The sequence below is a fragment of the Pomacea canaliculata genome, linkage group LG8 (assembly GCF_003073045.1).
Source record: "Pomacea canaliculata isolate SZHN2017 linkage group LG8, ASM307304v1, whole genome shotgun sequence".
Taxonomy (NCBI): domain Eukaryota; kingdom Metazoa; phylum Mollusca; class Gastropoda; order Architaenioglossa; family Ampullariidae; genus Pomacea; species Pomacea canaliculata.
Genome location: NC_037597.1, coordinates 6151486 through 6178164, shown reverse-complemented (window position 1 = coordinate 6178164; position 26679 = coordinate 6151486). Strand labels below are relative to the sequence as shown.

The following is a 26679-nucleotide window of genomic DNA, read 5'->3' as shown; positions in this document are numbered from 1 at the left end:
ATTGCTAACCTCTTGGTCATCTCACACAAAGCAAATCAAAACAATAGTTACATAACTGAACCAAGAAAAGCTTGGTAAAGTCTGCACTACAAGTTCAACAGCATATTTAGGACCATCCTTGGCAAAGAATTTTGAGAATCTCTTGTAATTCTTAATTAAAGCGTACAGGGCATAAAATCGTTCCTTGCATATTATATTCATCTGCTAATATCATTGGAAAAACAGTGTCATGTAATAGAAAGTTGTCTAATACACCTGTTTATTCATGATCACACACAAGGCAAATGAGCTACAATGTCTCAATTACAATCTTTTATTTCTATAAACAATTTGGCTGAAAATGGAATCCTACTTTAGGATGGATACTGATTATCAAAATTTTGTAAAACGTCAAGTGATGAAAAAAATTACATAACAATTAGAACCACCCCGTAGTAATAAGGTCAGTTCGTTGTCAACAATTCACTTGTATTGTAAATAATAAAAAAGAATTGTATTTTCAATTCTTTCTTACACTACCCGTGTAGTGCCCTCAAATCTTGCGCCATTCACCCACCACACACAGTTGTGCACACATGCACACTTAAATACCATGCCACACGATCAACAGTTTCATAATTTTTGTCATCTGGGAATATTTCAATGGGAAGTTGTATGTCAATCACTTTCGATTTAGAGTATTTAACAAATTGAAGTTTGCTGGTAAAAATCAAGGTACTTGTGAACATATTTACTACTAGTATTATTAAGTAGTAGTACTAGTTTTTATACTTTCTTGGAAACTTTAATTGCCAAGTAACACAGGGTGGTTCTGCTAGCTAAAGAATTATGCATTTAATGAACAGGGCAACATTCCCAAAGAGGGTTTGAAACACATCACAGATACATTTTTTCATAAAACAAATTTGCAGTTTTCTTTATTTTCATGCTATAAATTACAGCAATAAACAGTGTGGCAATAAGCCACAACATATAACTCTCTGTTGAACATAATGTGTGAAAAATCACTAAAAATATATGCGTACAGCTATGCACATTTCACTTTACACTGAGTAAATCACGATCATTTCTTACCAGTAATGAGAGCTCTTATAGTAGTGGACTTAATGGGTTCTTTTAACACAAACTCATACACACACCACAGAGACCGAGATGCATATTTCAGATCTGTGACATGTGTCTTATACACTTCTTGCTTGGTTAAAATATTCATAAAATCATAAAGTGAAGGTAGTTTAAGTTTTAACAGCCAGTCTAATCTGAGAGATGCTAAGGTTGGCACAATAACTAACAACAGCGACTCTCACCTAGTGATGCCTATGCTGAATCAAGAGATAAAAATCTTGAATACACTGCAACATCAGATACTCTGAAATACAATATTGTACCCAACTGATGTTCGCACAAAATAGTTTTTAAACAAAACCTTTTTCTCCCATGGGAATATTAAAAAATATCCATGAGGCTACTGGTCACTTAACCATATTCACACACAATAACCATTCAGCCTGGATATTCCACAAAAAATATTTAAAGGCCATCATAACTCATGCAATCAAGCAACTAGATCAGTCCACATGCATCTAAAAAAAAAAACCCACCAGGGTTTCTGTACTGCAATCTGGAAACAATTTTCAGTGGGTAGTGATTTGATCCTCTTCTCTCTATAAATTGTGAGCTACTCATCAATTTTTAAAATTTATAAACTGAGAAGAAATCTTATTGTTCCATACAAAGGTTGATAATGTGGAAATGTATAAAGCCCACATTTTGAAATTTATTTTCTAATGATGCATGAAAACCAACAGGCTGGCCCTCTATTATATGTACATCCAGTTCAGGCCTTACCTTCCAAGATGAGACAGTCACACTCACAGTTTCAAATCCCTGTAGCACAGTTTATTCACACCGAAATAGAGAAGAAACAAGCTGAATTCAACATGTATTCATTCATACTGTTATTCACAACCTATTAAAGTTTTTTTTTAAAAATGGCAGGACTGTTGCATGAAAAAAATGTGGAGATCCCAGAAATATCCACATCTTTAAATTCTTTTGACTTTCAATTTTTTAAAGGTGTTCCTGTAAAAAAAAAAAATTAAAAAAAATCACACTGTTGACTTAGAAATACATAAGACCATGAACTTAGTAAGAATATGCACATAGAAAATGCTGGTGCTGTCACAGACATTAAAACATTAAAAGTTTCAGAATAAAAGAATCCATGAAACAGAAGATAATAAAACCACCAACGACACCAAACGAACAATAACCTAACCATTTCCTAGGTCTGTTAATTACAGTTTCAGTGAAGAAATAAAAGACACTCCACATGCTTAAAAATGCCTTGGAAATGGCTGCTTACTTACTGTTTGATTCATTTGTGCTCATTTTTTTGTTAGTTTAGACAACCTGTCCTTCTGAAAAAAAAAGTATGCCAAATGTAGGTTTTAGTATATTTACATTGCTGGTATGAATGTTATTGTTTTATTAAATGTTTCTACAGCCAGGTTAAATAAAGATGGAAAAATCTAAGATCTAATGTGCAAACCATTGTAATTTGAATTTGGTTGCAATATTCTCTCCAAGACACACAGATTACTTACATAAAAGTTTCTAATCTTTATTCCTCTTATAACCATGGCATATAACATGTAGATATCCATCAAGTATTTTCTTTTTCCCAATGTAATTTTTCCTACATATGTCAAACTCATACCAGTCCTCCAGCAGTCTTTGCCCGTGTTTCCACCGCCTTCTTGTTTTCCTGCATTTTGCGCAACCTGTTTTCAGCATCTCTCATCCTTGAAAAAAGTAAACAATTTAAATACAGCCTTGATAGAAAAATAAATTGCTAATACAAAGTAAAATATTTGTTGACAAACTTTAACTAGGAGCATGCACTTCTGAACCATTCTGAAAAGCTAGCAAACAAATCTAATTAATGCTGTTCACTTTGGTTACAGTTTTACTCACATTAGATCTTAACAAGTCAATTTACCTAAGTTTGACAATTCTCTGCTGCTCTCGTTTCCAGTAATCTTTGAAATTCTGGCAGAAGGAAAGCCAGAGAGAGAAGAAATACTCAGGTTTCACATCTTCCTCTCCGTCTTTTGGTTTAACGCAGAAAAAACTGACCATCTGATGAAACCTTCAAATTCAAGGAATAAGGTGAAATAATGATCTGATAATGATAACATTTTTTAAAAATCTCTTTTCGATGAATATAATTCAAAAATGTTCATAGTGTGCATGGATTTCACTTCTTTCAGAGTAAAAGAAGCTTCTTTTTGCATGTAAGAACTTATTTAATGCTTTAGCTATTATACCCCTGAAATAATGATGACGAGGCAAGTAAAACAGGTTTATGTCTACAGAGTGTTCATATGAATCTGGCTTTGAAGGCAAACAAACATGCTTGTTTCTCTGAAGGTTGTTCACAGCTGAATGTATATCTTATTAAATGATGAGTTTATTTTCATCTGAAGATGGACAATGAAACCTTTACTATTCTGGATGGTGATGAACAAAATAGGCATCTGTAAGGTTTGAAACTGCTTGCCTACCTCTCTGAAACATTTTTCAACATTTCTTCTTGATCTGCCAGATCAAGCTTTCCTGAAAAAAAAAGAGAAATAAGTCAATGCAATGGTTTAGATCCTTCCTCTCATTAACATCTTACTTTAGAACTATGAAACAGAACTAAAGGATACTATAGTGAAGTAGAACTAAGCTTTTCTTGACATATGCTACGAGTTCTATCACCTGACCAAAAAAAAAAAAATTGCTTGATGAGCATGTTCATAATTGTAGCTGGACCACAGCAGACCTGCAACTATGGCACAGATCCTCGATCATACTGGCAATAGTTCTTGTCAGACAGGCGCCATCTAGGGTTTGAAATGCAAATTGCAACTACTTAAAAGACAGCCAGAGCAACCAAGGGGAAATACAACTCCTCAGGGCAAAGTAGTAAACACTTAGAGACAACAGCTCTACCTCACCAAGGCAAAAAGGCTTCACTGTCTTGTGGATAACACTGGGAAGATATAGACTAAGGGAGAACAGCCTGACAGAAAATGGGAAATCAACACAGCATCGGGGCAAATGCTTCCAACATCAGAAATACCAGTCAAGACACTACTTCTTAGGGCATACCTCCATGAAAGTATAGGTCAGGGATTAGTGCCCATGAGTTCCCAAGCAAGCAAACATGGTCCTGCTGCCAGTTCCAGGAGCTCAGTACTACTTACTCCCAGGTGGGATAACTCTGATGACAGTTGATGTTCAACAAAGCCGGCCTCCGTCCCCAGTGCTGTTCAGCGCACATGTAGAAAAAAATCCTACAAGATACACTCCATGAGCACCACTTCTCCATGTCCATTAAATGGAGACCACTAAGTAATCTCTGCTTTGGTGATGACATTGATTTGATGGCAGGACAGCACAGTGAGTTCCAGGCCCTCAAAAACAAGGTTGGACAAAAGCAAAGTAATGGTGAATACCATTGGACAAGAAAAAGCAGAGATCCACTTAAACAGCACACAACTTAAAAGGGTGAGTTTCAAGTACCTGAAATCAATGCGCTCTAAGGATGGCAGCAGTGCAGCAGACATTCAATATTGAATCCTAGCAGCAACAGCAGCCCAAGCGAGACTGAATAAAATATGGGACAGCAGAAGTATAAGCTTTATCACTAAGTTCAACCTGCAGAAGTCCCTAGTTGTTCCATCATGCTGTATGGTTCCCAAATGTGGACACTGCTGAGATGGACAGCAGGATCCAGGCATCTGAAACTAAATGTTTCAGGAGACTGCTATAAACCTCTTACAAGGAACAAATTCATATGTAACCAGTTAACCTCTACTCCACTGTCAAGGAGCAAAAAACTGACTTGAATTGCTGGACACAACACTCTACCTCAGACAGTCCCTGTGGGGAAGGACATCACTGTAGTAAGCAAAAGAAAAACTAGATGATAAACATGAAAGAGTGGACAGGCTGCCAGATGAGGGACCTACTAAGAGGTGCTCAAGATCGGCCTTGATCTACCCCTGATGACTAGTGCTGATTGGTCGACCCCTTGGGATGGTTAGCTTGCTCCATGTCTGCTGGTATCAGTTATGGGAAAAATGATGATTACCTGCACATGCATAGAATTTATATATATATAGTTTAATATTTAACACAGAGAATCTTACCTTTTGAAAGAAAGCTTGCACTACACTTTGAAATGGTTCTTTGTTCTCTTCGGTTGCATTTAGTAGCACCTCTGCTGCCTTTGCTTCTGCCACTTAATGATTCATAATGATTCTTAATGATTAATGATTCCCTCAAATAAAAAACTAAATAGTCTATACTTTAATTCAGAATATATAGAATACTATAATACTGAACGGTAAATAGTAAAGAGGGGTAGTGAATGTAAGTGGCTCACTGAGTCTAAGGCATGGCATGTACCTGGAGCCCAAACCTCCCTTTCTCAAATGTAGAAAATAAAATGGATACTGTGATGTATTGATCTGCCTTAATTATATTGCCCCTTTCTTATTTTCCCAAATTATCACTGCACAAATGCATATACTTCACAAAGAAAAAATAAACAAAAAGATGGCAATGAATGCTTCTAAACTGCTGTATTTTTTTTCTTTATTGTTTTTGACCAGAGGAGCAGCAGTCCATGAATGAAAAAGGAAGTGCTCAAGCAACTAAATGTTCCATGAGTTTATACCTCATTTGTTTCTTTTACTAACTCTAGCTGACTTACATTCAAAATCTCGCTTGATGCGAGCCAACTCTTTCTCCATGTCCTCAAAGTTGACCAGCCCAGCCTGGACGATGTCACTGGGGTCTGGCAAGGGAAGCTTAACCTTGTCAGTTCCAGCATCATCTCTTTCATAATTACGTACATATTGCATGACCAGGTATTGAAGAAGGCATGTTCGGGTATCCTGGAAGCATTTTTGCCACAAAACATCCCAAAGGACATATATAATATTTTAGCATTTTAAAATCAAATAAGAATAAAAACCACCAGAACAAAGAAATGAAGAAAGAACTGACAAACAAATGCCAATTTCACAGTCATCAAAATAAGAGTATAGGCATGAGCATACTGACCTTAGCTTTGTAGTCCTTCAGTTTGGGTAAGATATCTAATTCGAAACCATCTGCCTGTCCTCTTGTTCTGCTTCCTAAATAACAACACATCTCACATAATTGTTAAAAAAAAAAAAAGACTCAAAACTACAATTTGGGTAAACACTATTAACACTCTGAAAATTAAACCATCTAAAAGGGAACTGATGCAAAATTATTTGTTAAATGAATAAAGTAATACATTTTAGCAGCTGTAGTTAATAAAACTTGCCTCCATTCATGTAGTTTCCAAGGGCAAGTATCAAGCCAAAAATATTTTTGATAGCAGGTCCTTCAGTAAGCATCTGATGAAAAAAAAATTTAACACTGGCAGTGCACAGAAGGTACTTCAGAGACTAATAAAAGTAAAAGTTAATCTTTCATGAGAAAAAATAATCGAATCTTCCAGTGTCATAAATTAGCATTCCCTGAGACAAAGCAATAAAATTCAAGATTTCCAAAGTGTTTAAGCTACAGTACATTATAAAGACAGTTGTAATAACACAGACATGTTCACACTACTGGGAATCTTCAAGACGCAGCAATGAACAGAGTGCAGTGTTGGTAGTTTACCTCACATGTCATCTTTAGGTTGTTGAGCTTATTTTCTATCGCAGACGTGCTTTCCTGAAAGGCAGACTGGAAAATAAAGCAAAAGATCCTGTCCGCACAGTTTGGTATCTTGTTCAGGTCATGCAGAAATCTGCAAGAGTATGTCAGAGTGGCAAATTTGGGTTAGGTAACATAGGACCACCCTCCGATATGATACAAATATTAAACAATACTTTAAAAGACAGCTTGCGTCATACAAATATAGTAATAAAATGTATCTCTTGCATTACTTAAAAATAGACTTAAAACAGATTTTTTCCTAATAAGAAATTCCATTCAGTAGCACAAAAATCCAGAATAAAATGCTTATCAAAATATTCCTCCATCGTTTCCCTTCTTTCTAAGCCATGTACCTGTCATACCCAGCATATACACACACACACACTAGACTCTCCCCCTCTCTCATGCAAAAACAGTACTGCACATTAATGCAGTCAATGCAATCCGCTCAAATATTCCTTTATATTTGCATCTAGGAACATTCTATTCATATAATTTGAAACAAAATCTTATTTGGACAGCATAAGAATTTCATGTTTTGGAGGAATGTCAGTTTCATTAACAACTTATAAAAACAAAAATATGAATTCGGCATATCTAGCATGCTCAAACTGCTCTTAAGTAAACATCCATCACAAAAATTTAGCAAAAGCATATGATGCCCAGAAACAATTGCCACTTACTGTTCTGGTTTGTCCAAAGGAATATCTGGATGAGATTCCAATTGTTTCTTAATGGATTTGATTTCATCGGCATCTGGGCGCTGGATTATTTAGAAGCATAGTGACAAAAACAAGTAGATGGCGTTTCATTTTCAACTGATCGTGATTATTTATTCATCTTTATAAGAACTAACTGATACATATATATAACTATGCAAAAGATTATTTTAATTATGGAAGGATTTTTTAAAAAGAACTTTATTTAGAATGCTACCATAATCCTTGAACAAACCAGAAAATGTTTCTATTATTGAATTCTCAAAGAACAATTTTTCCTAACTGAAAAAAAAAACTTTAATGCACCTCAAGAGTTAAAACCCCTGAAACAATGATGACAGATGTTAAGAAAGTTCTTCCTAAACAGATGGCAGGGATGCAAACTTGTTTAGTAGACGGAAATGTTAAAAAAAGCACAAGAAAGACAGAACATGCCACTCACATTCTCATAGATTGCTTTGAATTTTTCAATGTCCAGTAAAGATGTGTCAAGATGCAAAATGGCTGGAAAAAATGTTAGAGACCATACACTCATGCTTGCACAACAATCCCTGATCAGCAAATATTTTTCTCCCCTTGTATTTTGACAGAAAATGCAAACTGCTGCGTTTGGATCTGATCTTCAAAATCATCAAAAACAATGTAAACATCTGGCAAGAATTCTGCACCATGCAAAAAGCTAAGTGTTTGAAAAAGTTAATTATCTAAGACATTAGAGAAAAACTGTTCCATGCAGAAGGTACGTTTTTCACAACCTGTTTGTTTTAATATAAAGGACCTGGTAGGCAAGAATATCGGTAAGCATGGAAGGAGCTGACTGCAAAAACTTACTGAGTTAGTATATTGGAAACATGCTGTAAGACTGTGCTTGTACTAGCTTCCTCTAGGGGAGAGTTATTACACAAACAGGTACAACCTAAAGGTGGGTGGGTGGATAGTGGGAAGTAGAAAACAGTATAATTCATTGATCCATAAGCTAATCCTACTTTAGCCTACATAATTCTACGAGTAATATAATTCTGCACCCTTCTACAATCGACAAGTACATTCTCAGAGCAACAGTGATGTCACTAACATTTAACTCCTCCATTTTGAAACCAAATCATTGCTCTCACCATGTTCTATTTCTGACATATCTAGTCGGGTGGTGGAAAGGAGAATTCCAACCGCTTGAGATCTTCTTGCATCAATGACTTTGGCAACCTGGAATTGAGTGACTGAAATAAAACCTCCAATGCTTCTCAAATTCTTGGGCAGAGGTTCATCCACACAGACTCCTCTACCATTCACATATAAAAACCACCCGCACCTACCACATGCACATTGTAAACTACATACTGCTCAGATTTCCTTTTATCATCTTTTATATCAGTAAGGTGCAACAGTTCATAATAGAGGGTTTGGCATGAGTAGTGCAACCAACCACTATCTTGAGCAGTGGTTCTCAAAGTGTCATCAGTGGACCACTTTTAGGCTGCATCCATATCAGGTGGTCTGCGGCTGACAGTCATCATACATCAGCACAGTGATGTTTAAATCCCCAGATACACTAATTATTCCAGTATTGATTTCAAATGAGTTTTAATTTTATTCATGCCCAACTACTCATTCGCACAAAATGCTTGCTTACCAGCTGTCTTTATGTACATTAGAGCATTGTGTTATTTAACTGCATCATCTGTTACCCTTAGTAATGCAGTGCACATACTTATTTTTATTTTTATTTATACATACTTCGCAAAGTATGTAATGTTATGTAAACTTATTACTATACTACTGTCACAAAAGTACATTTAGTTTTGAATTGTAATGAAACAAATGCGGAAATTTAAATTTGAAATTCTCGGTACAGAGGGATTTTAGGCCTTGGTGGTCCGCCATATTTTTTACTTTAGTAAAGTGGTCCACCGTCCAAAATACTTTGAGAGCCACTGATCTAGAGAACCGCAGAGCCAAATTCTTCATTTAAAACACAATTGAAAGTCAATACTGAATCATTCTTCAGCTCACCTGCTTTTTAGCATTAGCTTTGGGTTTGGTGGAAGTGGATCTTTTGGATGGTACGACAGAAACCTTGGAGAATAAATCATCAAACTCATCCATGTCCAGTCTGGCTTCTTCTAGAGATTCCCAGAACAAACCCTTCCTACAGATGCAGTATATGGATTCAGCCATTAAAACAATAAAAAGAGTAATCTAATAGTTGTTGCAAGGTTCCCTTTAATTTAATGAAAATATAATGCACATATTAATAGTAGTTTAGGATTGCTTTAAATAAATCCCCAAATAAAAAATGCCACATGCTATTTAGCTGACTCAAATAGTTTCCATACTTTTCAGTAAAGAAATCTTTTCTCATTACCATTACTCTCAACAGGATTTGTTTTCTATATATATCATATAAGTGGTAACACTTAAAGACAAATAAGAACAGTTGATCAAATGACATCACTGACTTCAGTATCACAAAAAGGTCTAGAGAATTCTACAGCTTGCATTTGCTTTAAAATTGCAAGGATTATGACCATTGTTTTAGCAGGAGCAGACTCCAGGACTAAATGGCACACACAGCTAAATACAGTTTAGCTATATAGTTTGCATGAGTCTCTTTCTTACAGTTATTAGCTCCCTGTTTCACTACAATGTTCCACATGAAGGATGCAAGCAGATGACCTTTTATATTATGCATGTTGTAGATAACTATTACAGTATGCAAGCCTCATGCAAGATGTTTTATTAAGCTTCTTTGTGGTGTGACTGTTGTTGCAGCATTTTTTTTCACGTGGTTACATTTTTAATAAATATTTTATCTTAAGAAGAAAGGCCAAACATGATTGATGTTTTGTCAAATATTGAAGCCAACTCACTCAGATGGAGCTTCTGGCTTCAAATTATGAACTTGAATCCTCTTCCAAAACAAAGGTTTCATTGGTGACTTAGGATTGACAATGGGCTTGGAAGGTGCTGAAATAAAATGCAGAATTAAGATTACTGTTGATGCTATCTGCAATAACGATGTAAGTAATAAGTGCCCATAAAATCATTATTTATGCATGTACACTTTCAATGAAAGATATGAAATTCAAAATCTAAAACAAAGAAAGATAATTCATTAAACACAACTCATTAAATATAACAATCACTCTGCTAACAGCCACTTAAGAATTATCTGAGCTGGGAGGAGAGGAAGAGTTACTTTTGCGCAATGTGACTCCAAAGGGAGAGACAAGTAGTGGACATCCTGGAGGTGGTGGTGGTGGGGGTGCTCCACTTCCCATGGCAGGAGGAGGTGGTGGTGGTGGTGGAACAGGTGGTGGAACACAATGTGTCTGTGGTGGTGGTGGCGGCGGAGGGGGTGGAGGTGGTGGAGGTGGCCTATGTGTTGGGGTGCATATCTGGGAATATAAATCTGATGCAAAGGGCTGGTCGTACTCTTGGAGGCATCCTGCCTCAGTCAGCTCCACAGGTGTCTTTAGAGGTGGCATGACATCAGGGGAGTCTGTGCTACGATTTTCATAGTTAGTTGTTACACACTCTGGAGTAGCTATCTTTGAATGATACGACTTCTGTTCTCCTGTACTGTGGGCGCTTGTGCTGGCCAAGCTCCTGAGCCGAGAACTGGAACTGTCTCCATCTGCCTCTCTGAACCCTGCTTCATCTTGAGCTGCCTGAGCATGGGAAAGTGCTGCTTGTGCCAGGCGCTCTATACCAGCAAGCTGGCGGTACTTCTCTACTTCTTGTTCAAGACGACGGACTTCAGCACGCAAATCTTCAACCCGTATGTAGTAGCCCGCATGCAGTCGCTCCAATTCCTCAGCATGTTCTTTCTATGAACAGAAAAGCTCTCAATGACTGCATCTGCACATTATCAAGAACAAAGAACAGTTGATCTAGTGGATCACTAAAGTAACTATTTCTGAATGATAGAATTGGTCACAACAACTTTCTGTTTAATGAACTGAAAGTTCTTAGTGATGTACCATCAAAATTATGTTGAGCTGGGGATGATTTGTATTCCTTAATCACCTTTAAGTGGTGAAATAATAGAATACTTTAAAAATTAAGTTTTCAAGCATTCTGCCCAATGAAGTGCCATTAAGACATTTTTGCAAAAAAAAAAAAGGAGAGGAATTTTTTTTTTTAAAGATCTACAGGTAAACTTTTTCCTTTTAAGTTTATTGATCCATTGACGTTTTCAGCCTCCTGCCTCTTACGAATAAGTTTTTGCTAAAATGTCAAGTTTTGTTTTTCCCAAAATGTAGATGACGAGAACTTAAAGATAACAAAAGTACCCTCAGTGAATGCAAGTCTCTTCCGTGAGTTGATGTTACTGATAACAGCTTTGACCAAGTTTGGCAAAGTTTTGACATGACTTGAATGTAAAGACTTTGCCACAACTGATCAACCATTTGTGGGTATCTGTGCGATTAAGAATTAAGGGACTTAGCTGACACATATTGTCAAATATGTAATGATGCAAAATTTATGCATGAAAGTAATGCCCAATTCTGACAATATGTGACAGTGTGACATTTTTTTATATGAAAATAAAGCACAATGCTGAAAATATGTGACAATGGGAATTTGTTTTATATGAAGATTAAGCAAAAATCTGACAATGTGTGTTTGGCTCAAAATAGCTCTTTAGACATTAAATTACTAACACGTGGTCTTGCATCTCCTGCTCAAAGCCTCTGCATTCTTGCGTAAACGAATAACAGTCGTCGGCCAGCAGCCAACGGCTTTAAATGAACTCCCGAAATGATCTACAGAATGAGGTGCACTCCGGCAAACGAGTCCGTGATGGCAGGGAATGGGGATGTAATGCTGTCCTCAGGCTGATCTATGGGCAGGACGACTGCCTGCACCCAGACTACACGACCTTCACTCATGCGCACTGACAGTCTTTACTCTCTTCATAGTCGTTGCCGCCTTTGATCTTGCTGAAAAGGGAAATCCGCGCGCGTGTGGTGGTAGCGGGCGGGGGTGTTCTCCTGTTCTGTCTGATTGGTGTAAATGGTACATTACTCACAAGTATCAGCTACTTGAGTACGAGAAGCTATGGTGGAGACTTAAAGGGGGTGCATGAACCATAATTTGTGAGGAGGGGGAGTAAACCCCTACTACCCCAAAATGTGGCGAGTGGCGGAGCTGGGAGAGGAGGTAACATTAAGACATTGCATGCCCACTCGCCAGCCTCACCCTTGCCTGGTTTTACAGATGTAAAGTTCGTTAGAGTTGTGTTGCTGCTACGAACAGCCGAGGAAGGGTGCAGCGAGGTCGGTTGTTTTCCATTGTTCCCTATTAATTTACGAACGGGTGTGGGCGGGGAAGGTCCCCAGCGGTTATTAACGGAGCAGTTTGTAACCACCAAGACACAAAATGTACTGTTTCTCTTCATGTTCCTCCACTCTGCATCTCCCTTAACTGCCGCGAGCGTGCATGTGGGAAGAGTGTAAAGAACAGTCTGGTATTTCCATACATTTGTTTTTGCACGTGTGGGCGGTGTGGGTGGCGACAAAGATCTCCCACGCCTCTTACTGTGTGACTGTTGAAGCGTGCACGTACAGTTCCTCTCGCCAGGAAGTCAGACGTAGGAATAAATATATATGTTCACGTGATCAAGAACAAACAGTTCGTTGGTTGATGAAATCTGACCTGGTTCACTCTGAAAACTGTGGAGTGTGGATCGAGTCAAGTTTGACCGCGGGATCCGTTGATGCGGATCAAGAGAGTCTGTAAAATCAATCTATAACCGTGGATGTTTGTTTTGCATGAATTATTCACCTCCGTCATCGTCCTCTAACTGTACCACCGTCTGCCGCACTACACAGCTTAAAATTCGCCTTTGTCTCGATCTCCATTATTAACAAACTCACGCCTTTGTCATTTCAAGTTTGTGAGAAATAATCTTTCCACACTCTGCTTTGTCACAGAAAGATTCTGGATTAGTAATAGTACTTCCACAAATAATTAGTCGGAAAGGGCGATTCGACCATCCATCCCGCAAACACATACTCGCCCACACACACACATACATTCATAAAACAATGTAAACCACGACCAAAAAAAAAAAAGAGGGGGGAAGAAAAACGACAAAAAATCTACGAAGAAATTAATAACAGGTCAAAGAAAGATCGACAGGAAAAGACAGCGAAAAAGGGATTTAAAAAAAAGTACTATACACTTTACAGAGCTGCTTCAAAAATAAGTCAAGTAACAAACACTTTCAGAGAGAGTGAGACAGACAGAAAAAGAAAGATAGAATGAGAGAGACAGAGACCGCGGATAGCTTGGGCGAGTTAGCACACAACTAAAGACGAAGGAATGACCAAAACTGTCACAACCTTCTCCTGCGACAGGATCAGTTCATAGGCGGCACACTTGGGATGCAGGAGACCCATCTCGCCATGCACGTCGCAAGCGCTTGCAAGGACTGACACAAGTCTCCACACACTTCAAATCTCGTTTAGCAGCCAGTATTTTCGACGAGATCTCACTTCAAGCAAAAGACACGCCCGCAACAGTCGCCTTCGCGAACATGAACCTCACGCTCATCGTAAAGTAACGAGGTACACGACAGAGCGACTAAAAGCTTCTAACTCCCGTGCTGTTCAAACCACCTGTCGCCACGCAACACCTTTCCCCGATAGCAATCGTGGTAGGTTCGAGACACACAGTAGTGCAATGTTTTCCGACTATTTTATTCGCTGCGTTGACGAAACATGTCCCACCTGTTGCACACCTGCTCGCGCTTATATTCACGAGGACTGTTGTCCGACGGTGAGTTACCTCTCTTCTCCATAAAATCAATCCAGATCTTTTTTTGCCAGTTTCATGCTTCATTCTGCTAAAGCAGCAAAAACATTGCAAACAATTCGCAACAGGTAGTTCGCTAAACATTTGAGGAGGTGTGTTTTTCTAAATACCCGGTGCTGTTATTGTTTATTGTTTTATGTGTGTATGTATGAGTGTGTGTAAAATACAGTCGAGCTGTCAAAGGTTCAAACTTGCCTGTAGTCTCTCCACCTCGCTGTTATACTCTCGCCTCATCAACACCATGGCCGACTGGTGCTCTGAAAAACAGCAACGACACGTTAGTTTCACCTACAATGTACCAGCATAAATGAAGATCACGTTAACAATACCCTCCCTCCCCCTCCTTTCATTTCTGTCTCGACTAGGATACACGACATTATCTTTAATTTCTGTAATTATCGTTAATCTGTATTCAGGATCCAGTCTTTTCCCACGATCTTTCTTCCTCCAAAAGCGTGAATACCACAAACTAATTCTACAAATGTATTCTGTTTTATAATTACTCTACTTCTTAGTGAATTATTCATGTATGTCTGCATTATTTCTCAACATACCCCCAAATTGCTGAGTATAAATCACTTTTTTCATCGGTCATTTATATCATCTGTTTTTGCCTATGTTTGCGCTTTTTAATTGCTAAACAACAACAACAAAAAATGTCCACGTTCTGCTCTGTTCTCTGAGAACAAGCCAGGTCAAGATACTTACCATACTCCATGTCGACACTCATACCTAACAACACTTGCGGCATCATTGCACTTTCATGGAATACCAGCGAACCACTAACAACCATGATGCGGGATGCGAACTCCAGCCTCAGTAGACTGTTAACCACAGCCCAGGGCGAAGTACAGGTTCAGCAACAGTCAAAACTTACAGTGACCACTTCACCCGAAGACAGCAACATGATGCGAGCTTTTAAAGTGACCACTACTTGCGGCCACCTATGTGTTTTACAGAGGAGCCTTTCTCAACAACCATGTCACGTTGAAATCCGCCATACGTCTTACTATATTTGTCTAAACTGACCTATCTGTACACGAAAAAGCTCATTTCTTTTCCTCTCATTTATTATTACTAGTGGTGTGTCTAAATTATTTTGTCCTTGCATGATAGACCAAACCCTTCAGTTTGGGAAAGAAACAACAAAGACCACCAAAAGTGACAGTTTAGCTAGAAAACTGAAGAACTTATCTGGGCAGGCATTCGAAGATCGCAAATTAAAAAGTCAATTATACATTTACACACCCTAACCCTTTGTTTTTATCTTCACGTGAAAAGTAAAACAAACTACAAGATATCTTAAATCAAACCAACCAGCGGTGAAGAGTGTCCCGTCTGTACCCAGTCATCTGCCAACGTCTAGTCTCTGAAGTTCCACCACCACCACACACCGTTCGCCTAGAAAGGTCCCACCAGTGTTTGCGCAAAAGCGCTGCAGCCAGGAGCCAGAACACAACACGTTTGTGAAGGCCAGAACAATTGTAAGTGTGCTGCCCATTTCCTCCCAGCCGGCAGGCGACAGCAATTACTCGTGTTGTTAACATTTCAACTCACCCACTGCGTTTGTAGGCGAGAGGAGCGACAAACAATACCCTGTCATTCAAAGATGCGAGACCGCTGCTGAAACGGTCCCTTCCGCGACCCCAGGAGGTGCAGCAGAGGCGGCGAAGGGTGTGCAGGCACAGAGACGGGTAGGTAGGCACGTGTAGACTGTATAACATGACCTCCTTCTGTATCGCAAATCATGTTAATCCCCGTGGAAGGGTCTACCGCCAAAGGTGCAGTGCTCACTTCCTTCCAGACAAAGCAATCTTCTTCCTCCATGAAAAGCAAGGCGATAGTGAGGAAATGGCGAGTGATAGTACATTTTTAATGCCTCTCCCGTTCCTCGTGATTAGCACGCACCCAGAACGAGCCCCCTCCCTCCTCTTTTGGCTTAGATAGTTCTAAATAACAAAAGAGAGTGACGGGACATAGCTGCAGACCTCCTAAGTTTGTTTTTCGAACATATCCCAAACAGGTAAAAACACTCACACAGCAATATTTTCCTACCACCTAATTGTTATTAGGGTCAACAGTTCTTCGTGATCTTTCACGGTTTTCCTCGACGCGCTTACTCGGGTAGAAGGTCAGACGTCAGGTGAGGTCCTAGCTGTGTATCGCATTTCTTGGCGCCTGTACACAGGTCTCGTGTCCTCATTGCCGTCTGCCTTTACTCTTGTTTACAGACCGACATTACTCTCTCTTACTCCTTACTCTCAGTGAGCTGCACTCACCACACGTCGCTGCCTTCTTCTCCCTAAATACAAGCTCCTCCCTCTATTCCCCTCTTAACTCCTGGATACAGCCGCAGTTGCGTGGGTAAGAGGGTTTGTCTTGTGAAATCTTTTCCTCCCATATGTGGCATCATCCGCCATCACTCCTCAGTGCACAGTCTGTGCAGAATCTCCTTTGGTTTAAGGTGATCACATACAGTCTACCATAAAATTGCCTCGGAGATTTTCCAGCCAGGTTCTACGCATTTAATCTTTAAAACTGTTTTGTACAAGCAAATTTAGAAGCAAATTTTAGTGAGAACGTGTTCTGAAATTCTTATCGACAGCAGTGAGGAGAAACTTAGGGACAACAGTGCCATGTGTGGTGCCTACCCTCTTCTGTGTACTTGGCGGGCCGGACGCTGGTATCCTCTCCCAGGTTGGGTGGCCACGTAGGGTGGAGGCGGCCAGGCAGGTCAGCCGGCGCCTGCGACGGGTCCTGCTTCGTCCAGTAGTAATGACCATTGGGCTGCAAACATGCCAAGCAAAAAAGATAGTGATGAGTCAGGCTACAGTGACAGTAGGAAGACAGCATGACACCCGGTTTATGGTCAAATTATTCTTAGTCGGTATGGGAGGGCCAGATGACTGAGGGGATGGATCTGCTTGAGAATCACTTGGGTTCCTTCGATCAAGCAATAAAACGGGAAGGGGAGGGAAGATTTTGTCACTCGCTATGTGTAATGGGGCGCCAACCCTGGTGGTTAGTGAACCCTACGCCGGCCTGGGCCTGTGACTAACGAGTTGCCACCTAATAAAGAGAGTACCTGACATATCAGGGGAGGTAAACGGAGATTCAGGCTCCTCTCCTCGCACACACCGTATCTTACACACACGGTGAACCTCTAATAACTTATCTGCCTCTTGAGCCACTAGACCGAGACCCTTTACCTAATTTCTATACAGACGATGGGTTCATCATCTTTTTTATTTAGCCCCATATGCAGAAGTCCCATCAAAAGCCTTCTCATCTATGTGTATTCTGTCATCTTGCCTTCTCTAAGTTTATCTGTTGTCCGCACACGTACAAACATTTCTGACATCGCCACCATAAACACTGCTACTTAATAGTAGCCAACTGTCAGCAGCCCTGAAGTATCTGCGAGCAACTTGTTCATGATGCTTAATGCCTGACGGGTTTGTTTCCAGGCTTCACTACACTATGTTACATGCTACCAGTGGGGTACAGAGTGATGGTTAACGTTCGGTTAACAAAATCGGACCATAGGTAATTAACGTTTGAAGGCGCAAGCGAGAACAGGTGTGGGAGTCGTGAAGGTGATAAAACATCGCCCCATCTTTTCGCTACCGTCTTGGGTTTCAATTCGTTGTGACTGCACAGCTGCTCCGAGGAAGGGACACGACTGAAGCGTGTTTCACTGGGTGGGAAGACCTGCCTGCTCGATTCAGCGTGAGGACAATTCAGGATGATGCGCCACTTAGTGGTGTAGCTAACAGCGCCGGATTTCTTTCTGTTCACTTCTGAACATTTGTTTAGTTCGTCGAATTGCGTTTTAAAAAGTGCCGGTTCCTTAAGCACGACGGTGATGCAAACTAAAATGTACCTAATGCATAAAACATTGTTGTTTTCAAAATTAAACGCTTCTCATGTTGAGAAAAATATCAATCAATAATGGTGAGGATCCTACCAGTAAAATAATAAAAGCAAAGAAATACATTTTAAAACAACAATGTTAGCGACGAAGACTGTATTTTTTTAACAGCTATATACGCTTTTACGTGTTTACTATCAATTATCCCTCCACCCTCCTGTTGCGCCATTCCTGTATGATACCCTCAGTCCAGGAGTTCTACAAAAAAAGTGAGGCTGGCTGTTGTACACTATTCGTACAATTCGCCAAAAAACGAAACAACAGAAAAAAAGAGAATGAGAGGGAAAAATGAAATACTGTCTGCTACATAGCTGCAACTCTGCCCCCTCCCCCGCAAGCTTTCTGAATGACTTTCTGCAGACCTACCTTTCTACTAGGAAAGTGGGCAACTAGGCGAAAAGGAAAAAAAATTAAACGCAGGTTGTCTACCATTTCTCTGGAAGGGTCATAGTCTGGGTTAGACCGTGGCGGCTATTTTTGGAGTATGCCTTAACACACGGGTGCAGTCCCCGCTGTGTCTTCTATTGATACCACCTGCTTTATTGTTCCGGTCAAAAGCTGCCTTCCGAACTGTGCAAATGGGAAACAATGGTATCGGTTTGTCCTCTTTCTGTGCCTGGCCAACGTCATCTGAATCAAGTGCACATATTATGGGATTCCTCTTTGGGTTTCGACTAATGGGTGCCAGGTAAGCCTGGTTTTTTGTAATATATTTTTAGCTCTTGTTTGTTATCTGCAATCATGCAATCACGTGCTGTCCACGTCATCTGTGTTGGTGCATCTGCATCGTCTGCTTTCCAGGTGTGGTGATCCCACTCTTCACACACCAAAACTAAAGTGTTACACGCGGGTGTCCATCGTCTAGATGCTACGAGAAAATTTGTCACACCAACTGACCGGTCGCCGTTGCTCATATCTATCAAGACAACAATGTCAGTCTATGATGATACTCTATGATGCGACTTTATGAAGGGACGGTCAGGATACGTTTAATACAGATAATGGCGCCTTGGTGTGAGCCAAAGTCTAGCTACAAACTTGTGAATTCCATCAATTCTGAGCATGGGATATTGTCTTGTTTCAAATAAGCAATCCAGCCATGTTTTCCAGGTACTGTTTGCGTTACTCAAGTACATTTTTGTTGTACTTTTATGATTTTTTTTTTGATTGTGTAAACTTAACAAAGTTCTTTGAAAACTAAAACTAAAGTGTTTGCATGTAAGAAAAACTAGCTCTGTGCAATTTTTGGGGTGATTTGAAGGAACAAAGATAAATAATTCAGTACAATTTTTTAGTTGTAATCTAGTTGTCATATTAATCTTTATTGAAAAATAAAAGACATGGATATAGTTTTCATAATGTTATTTATATTATTATTATTGCCCTTCGCACCTCCTGGTGCATAGGCCATCGACGACAGTTTACTGTTGTCGATGTTTTAGTAGCAAGGATTTGTTTTTACGGGGTGGGGGTGCTGGCCCCACGCCCAACCCTCCTCCTTTTTCAGCCGGGCTTAGGACCGTCCTTGGCGGAGAGCAGCCAGCCCTGTAAACAGGTGCCACGTGCAGAGAAAGAACAGCATGCCCGAGACGAGAAATGAACTCAGGGCAGCCAACCTTCACTGTATTGGTGACAGGCGCTAACAGCGCTAACCGTTGCGCCACCGGGCCGCTTCTTTCATAATGTTAACTTCTAATAATTGTTGTTATTCAGAAAATTTATAGTTCAGAATTTTCGCGCTCAGGTTAGAGAGACTCTTGGATACTCTGTAGGCTGCTGATTAGTGTGCTCAACTGTGTTCAAGGCCTGCGGCTGGAACCCCCCCCCCCCATTCCCGAGTATCCAGCAATTGCCTAATGCAACAAATAGATACCACATGTATCAGAGAAGATAAAGATGTTGGAAGGTAAGGATTGAGAATTACCTCCTACATGCTGTGCCCTACACACAGTAAACCACTCATTACTCTATGGCCACTAGGCTAAGGAACTCTAGATATCAAAAACAAAACGAGTAAAGTACAGCTTCACATGCTGTAGACAAAGGATTTATAATAAGCACCCACCTTGAAAGAAGGCTCACGTAGACTTTGTTGTCCCTGGATTGGGGAGAGAACACCTGCTGCAAGTAGGTGTGTACAGAACTGTGACATGAGCACAGCAATATCATGCTTGGTCAGAATCAAGCTGAGGTAGTGGGATGAGTCAAAGTGACTGGATAACCATTGCAGTAACAGCTGGCCTGATAAATAGAAGTAGGTATAATCTCAATAATCGGATTTTGCAGCTGTTGAAAAATATTATCAAAACTAATGAATGAGTCATCCAATTACTGTTTGTCACACGTATGGTGCTGCAGGCATATATTTCAGCCACATAAAATCTTAAATATGCAACACCTCCAGGCAACAGTCTAAGAGACAGCTCTTCTCAAGGTGCTCACAGAACGGATTTGCTTTGTATAGAGTTTTATTTCACAATTAAGATTCACTTCTGCCCTGTAAATATCTCTGTTCAGTAAAATGGTAACAGAGTTCATCATATTTTATTTTTCAGCTCACCCCTACTACTAAAACACCAGACACAGGTAAGACAAACCACATCTGAAACTCTTTTAACACTGAATGTTGTGGTGGTTGCATGCAGAAGACTTACCATCAAATACCTCTGAGTGGCTGAAGCGTAGCTTGTGAGGCAAGTCCACTGGATGCTTGACAGCATCATCTAAGTTGACATTGGGTGTATATTTCTCACCAGACTGTACTTGGGAGTTCTTTTCTAATGCTCGACCTTCCAGTTTTGACACATTAATGTTGCTCACATACGTGACGTTGACTGGATCATCGAGGTTAGTCTCATCACCTTGCTCTTTGTATTCAAGTTTGGTCCCATAGCTGTTAGGGGTATACCCAAAACTGATATTGCTAAGCATTTGATCCCCAAAAAGTGACCTCAATCTTACTTCATCTAGCTCTTGCATGGCCTGGTCAAGATCGGTAACTGCAACATTCCATTTTCCTGAAGAAGGGCCAGTCCTTGAAGATGGTTCCGTGTCAATAAATGTAGCAGAGCCATCCAAAGAGTAGCTGGTCTTTGTTGGATACCGTGAGCAGTGGGATGAGCTATTAGAGCCCTGTTCGCTCCCTTCGTTAACAGACATGCTTCTTGGGGACTGGCGTAGAGTGTATGCTCCACTCATGGAGGTGGTACTGTGGCGATGGTGATGATGAAAGTGGGGATGATGGAACTGCTGGGGTTGAGCTGATTCAACTTCCTCATGATTTTGATACCGGGAAGCCCTTGTCTCATCTTCCTGCAGGTGAATTTTACGTTGTGGGGTGCCAGGATTGCTTGAGGTCATTCCACCATGCGGCAAATCAGTTCCTTTCATCTGAATGATGCTATCTCTCTCTGTCATTGTATTGTTGCCCTGAGAATAACCCTCAATGGTTCTGTTTTGTTGTATAAACTGGAAATCCTGCTGACCATACTGTGGAAAAGTTTGCCTTGCATTCTTTGTGAACAACATAAAGTTCTCCATCTAATCTTAACCTAAAAATTTTGACAGTTTACAAACGCATGGTTTTCTTCTCGTTTGATACACCATTAGGCAACATCAATAGTCTGCAGCATCTGTAAAGCAGAAAGAAAACTTTCTAAGTGGTCCACAACGAAATGCTCCAATCAAGAAATTCTCACTGCCTACATTATCATCATCAAATTTTTTATGTGATCTGATAAGTAATGCTTTCAACTTTTCTAAATAGGATTTAACAATAGTGCTCATAAGATCACGGAAAGTGTAAGATTAATGAGTTACCCTCCCCACTCTATTTATATAACACAAGATAATAAATAGTAAATGAAATATTTTCATAGCAGCTGAAACGATAGACAAGAAGTAATTTTATTACTATTTACGCCGTGAATTAGAATGCATAAATGTGAAACTGCACATTGTACAGTTATTTGCTCTTCCTGTGCAGTGCGCTGAGCTTCTCTCTTTGACAATGAAGCATGCTATACAAGTGCACTCATATTACTGTAAAGTGAGTCCTGCTGTCACTGGAAAAAGGCACCATAAAAATGAGCTTATTATTATATGACTGGTGTGAATTATAATGTACGAAAAGGTTTATAAACCATGTTGCTGAAAAATAAGCATGCATATATTATGTGAAGAATTAGACTAAACAATGTTTGGACTATGCCAGCAAAATCCTTCACCTGCCTAAAAAGGTGGCCTCCCTTTAATAGGGAATTACTGATTTTTTTTTCCTGGGGTGCCTTTAGATGGTCGGGGTATTAGTTACACTGAGGTTATGATAATGGTCATAGTTTTTAGTTCTTCATCATAAATGTTTATAATATACTTTTTTCAAAACTAATTTTGACTCATTAACAATAGTGGGCAACTGAAGATCATGCAATAAGAATTCTGAATAAACATGATGCATGAGTAGATCTTAAAAAAACTGCAAACACAGCATCAGCTCTGGTAAACTGGATTGCTTGTGTACAAAGAAACTGCATTTTCCTGAATAACCTAAACACATTTTCTTCAGTAGTAAATTACAAAATAACTGCTGCTTACCTTCTTTTATTTTATACTGACCTATTTATTTGATGGATATACAGGTGGTATAAAGTGCATAAATGTTATATAGTGAAAGTTGTGATGATGTTAGGCATTAGACAAGATTATGCAGGATTTCGGTATACTGCAATGAGGTAAAATTATTCTCATCAGAATAATGAAATATGGTTTCCACAAATACTATCATAATATTTGCTATGGGAATGATTTTTTTGGGGTGTGGGAGGGGGAATAAAGTACATTCTGAGGTTCAACTGTACAAACTGCTCTAACATCAATTTTTTAAACCTTTAATCCGTAGTTGCTCTGTGAGTGTGACACTTCTTATTTCACCATTATTCTCTGCGAAGTCTACCAACCCGTCAATTAGATATCTTTGTTGCACATTCTGATATTGGTGCTTACTATACAGTATAGTGGACATTTCATGCAGATATATAATGTAATATGTAACCGCACTGTGCAAACACCGGAGAAAATTATTAGGTACAGATTATATATGGTAAAGTACCTATACATCTTTCGAAAATATTTTATAATTAAAGCATTATCTAGTTAAATCTTTTTTTTTTAAGTATACTGCTTGTGATGAAGTGTTTCCTATTCCAAAACGCATGCATTCATAACATATTGTTAGTTGCATCCTTCTTAATAAACATCTAAAGTGCATAGGCATAAAAACAGATTAAATAAAAGAATTTATCTAAGAACTGAAAGTTTACATATTAGATTTTGCTTCCTGCGTACGACATCCTGTACGACAAACCGTTCAACACAAAAAGTTCGAAGCCGACTGTAACGTACGAGATCAATGACTGATGCAAACGTCAAAGAATTAACATACGTTTAAACACGTGAAGTCTAGGTGGCTAGGAGCAGGATTCCAGTATGTGTTTACATTTTTCTAATATTTTTGGTATCTTTGATCGTCCCTGCACACCCATTGTACTTTTTTTTTTTTTTATGAAGACAAAGTGAAGCTAGCAAAAGCAAGGCAGTCAACTACTTTTCTCTTGCATGATGTGAATGAATGAAGACCGAGACCATTTGAGAATAAGCGTAATGAGAATTTCTCTTCCTTGCTGATGTTACTGTCTTTTGTCTGATGACACGCGAGATTTTAAACTCTTGTGGGTAGACTTGCCAGATCCGCCCCAAAAATACTATAATCCATCCAGCAGTTACGGTAAGATGACAGACATATAAGCTGTATTTTTGTTGTTGTTATTGTTATTGAAAAAGAATTTTTGTTATTATTGAAAACAGAATTTTCTCGATCATCTGGGAATTAATCTTTAAATTAACCTGGACTTACTCCATTTTATCAGAGTGGAAGCTCTCTTTCTCTGAAACACAGACACATCTACACACTCCCCTATCAACCTACACCCACACCTACACATTCTCTCTCTTCATCTCTTTCGCTCGTCACACAGGTATATACGTGTCTCTCTCTCTCTTACGCGCCATAACTATCTCTCACTTCTATTTCTCACATTACCGTTCATCACAGTAGAGTGACGATTTCATCAATAGTGAAATAATTAAAAGACAACTCCAAAGACGGTGCTCTTTAGAACAGTTTTTTTTTTTTAAAGGAACGAGTCCAGTCCCGATCGACCCATTCACAAACACAAGTATTTAGTGGATTGCCTTTTTTTTCGGAAGACAGGTATCAAACAGCGATAGCAGAGTCACTGATTACTTCCGGTGTCGGGCATATAGATGTTTGTGCAAGCCAGATCACTCACTGAAGCAGACAGAAGTAAACCCCGGCTCCATAATATTCAGGTTAAATCGAGAGGGTGGTGTAAAAACCATGCATCAAACAACCAAACATCATCAAAAAAGGCTTCTGGTCAGCCCCACACTGCATGGTCTATTCCGCGAAAGAAGCCCAATCAAATGAAGGAAAATAGTACTCTCAGAGATTACGAGGGACCACTTGGAAACGATGGGAGGGTTTCCAGAATTCTCTAGATTCATTTTGAGGCTGCTTGATGTTTTCTGCTGACTTGGCTGGAAGGATTGCTTGTGGGAGATTGATTACACGGACCACTTCTTTATTGATTCAGAATGCACATGACATAACGATGGTTCCAGAAAAGAGCGTTAAGATTATGACATCTTGCGCATTTCTCATGGTCGAAGTCGTTTTTTAAACTGCAGACCGCCACGCGATGAATTGATATCACGTTGGAGGGAATGAATGAGGGAGTGGAGAGAGAGAGTGTGTAGGAAACCCAAAAAAGGAGACTTTCGATACTTTCTCTTTTTATCTCTCTCTCTCGGAATGCATTTGTGAGACAGAGACACAGAAATCTTCGTCTGTCATTCATAAAAACATAGATACATATATATCTACATATGTGCAGGCGAACATCCGGGTATCCATTTACATGGACACATACACTGATATGCACACACATACATATGCATTGCTGTCACACATTGAAACATCACACACACACACAGTACAAGTAAAGGTGACACGGAGTGAGAGATCAGCATCCACTCTGCTCTGCGCATCCGGCAGCTGTCTGACAGTTCCAGTTCTGCCGGGCGAGGGACGTGAACCCGGCAGCTGTATCTGGCGAGGCCCACACCATCTTGCGCAATCCCGCTTGTCAACGGGATCGAACTTCATTTGACGGCGTAATGGTTCCTCCCAATCCGCTGGGCCAGTGCGGCGCCGCAGGCAAATCACCGGAAGTGACAGCAGCACTGATGTTAGGATGCCAACAGGCTGACTTGCCTGCAGGACCAGCTGCTATTACTTTGTCCTATCAAATCTCGTTATAAAAGAAAAAAAAAGAAAAAGAAAAAACGATTACCTTGTGAAGAAGAGCCTCTAAAAAGGTTTGGCTTACCAACGTTGTTGTGAAACAAAAAATACAAAAATAAAAAGCTCTTTCCTGCAGCTTGTGTTGTTAGGATATGACGACCTGAAAGGCCAGTCGAGCGATGCCGAGCGCCACCTGCAGGATGTGGGTTATCTATTGACATAAAAAACCCCGATACCAGTCAGTCAGGCGTGCTAATTGTCAATACATCGTCACGTCCACTAACGAGTCGGAGACGCACGATTCTTTAGAAGCACACGACCACGAGCTTTCGTCACGTGCGGTCACGTGCACCTTGACGGAGAGCGCTTCCGGTCATCGCATTATCAGCCATTTATTGTGAAATCATCGTCCGTTTTAATGGGACACAGTTTCTTTCTTTACTGGTGTTGTTGTTGACGATGGGAGGATTTAGCTAATCACGTGAATTTACTTACCCACCATCCTCGGTTCCTGTGTGTGGATTATGTGGCTGATCGCTTCATGATTGTACGTGGCAGGGGAAAAAAACACTTAAAAGAAGGAATAGGCTCCGGAATCGATTTAGTGTGGGACTGTTAGTCTAGGACAGCTGTTCCGGAACTATTTTGTCCACTGAGTAGGCAGATCTCGAGATGCTTCGGTGAGGTTTGGAGGCTGGTGGGATGGGGAGTGAACAAGAGGGAAAGAGAGCGTGTGTGTATGGGTGCGTGTGTGGGTGGACTAATGTAACAGTTGCTTTTTACTTTTGGTATGAAAAAAACGCCCTAGCGTTGTAAAAGAAGATAAATGAATCAAATGATTGGAATTTTTTATGGAAAATAATTATGTGGAAGGTCGAGACAGTGTTTCACGGTGACGCTATCGAACTCTTCTGACTACGTCCAAGGAAAGGCATTGATTAATAATGTGAGTGATGGGAGTAGCTAGACGATCGATGTCACGGCACACGATAGCGGAAGCAGGGCTTGATGACGAAGGAGATGATTTGTTGGGTACTTTTGTCGTAACATCCAAACTAAGGTCTGTTGATAGTTTTTAA

At 39.9% G+C, this 26679-nt stretch overlaps 1 protein-coding gene and 1 long non-coding RNA gene across 5 annotated transcripts in view; one reads left to right on the top strand and one right to left on the bottom strand.

Moving 5' to 3' along the window:
- Window positions 1–299: 299 nt before the first annotated feature.
- LOC112570256 (formin-like) lies at window positions 300–23825 on the bottom strand. Of its 2 annotated transcripts, XM_025248633.1 has the most exons (21): window positions 23660–23823; window positions 20874–21851; window positions 20285–20460; window positions 16940–17075; window positions 14484–14545; window positions 10666–11296; window positions 10337–10433; window positions 9480–9615; window positions 8585–8672; window positions 7912–7973; window positions 7434–7513; window positions 6712–6841; window positions 6371–6443; window positions 6121–6194; window positions 5768–5951; window positions 5203–5293; window positions 3567–3620; window positions 3002–3151; window positions 2720–2804; window positions 2370–2420; window positions 300–2082 (listed from the first exon to the last, which is right to left on the bottom strand). In XM_025248633.1, exons 2-20 carry the CDS (start codon window positions 21757–21759, stop codon window positions 2388–2390), a joined length of 3228 nt encoding a protein of 1075 aa, XP_025104418.1. In that variant the 5' UTR covers window positions 21760–21851; window positions 23660–23823; the 3' UTR covers window positions 300–2082; window positions 2370–2387. The 2 variants fall into 2 exon arrangements, with proteins under 2 accessions (XP_025104418.1, XP_025104419.1); XM_025248634.1 differs by lacking the exons at window positions 300–2082; window positions 2370–2420; window positions 2720–2804 and having other exon boundaries at window positions 3015–3151; window positions 3567–3618; window positions 5202–5293; window positions 23660–23825.
- The window catches only part of LOC112570257, a 25496-nt gene continuing 14428 nt past the window's right edge, over window positions 15612–26679 (top strand). Inside the window, exons 1-2 of one of the 3 annotated variants that reach the window (XR_003100615.1) lie at window positions 18201–19329; window positions 20775–20805. This is a non-coding gene — a long non-coding RNA (uncharacterized LOC112570257). Of the gene's footprint in view, window positions 15983–18200; window positions 19330–19934; window positions 20126–20774; window positions 20806–26679 lie in introns of those variants that run through there. The other 2 variants (XR_003100613.1, XR_003100612.1) reach the window with 2 other exon arrangements.

Bases quoted from the DNA above. Each gene is read 5' to 3' on its own strand.
- LOC112570256 (XM_025248633.1), bottom strand. From the start codon at position 21,759: ATGGAGAACTTTATGTTGTTCACAAAGAATGCAAGGCAAACTTTTCCA. The intron at 7,514-7,911 runs GTGAGTGGCATG...TAAATAATCCAG, and splicing joins TCAAAGCAATCTATGAGAAT to CGCCCAGATGCCGATGAAAT. The intron at 5,952-6,120 runs GTCAGTATGCTC...AAATGCTTCCAG, and splicing joins TGAAGGACTACAAAGCTAAG to GATACCCGAACATGCCTTCT.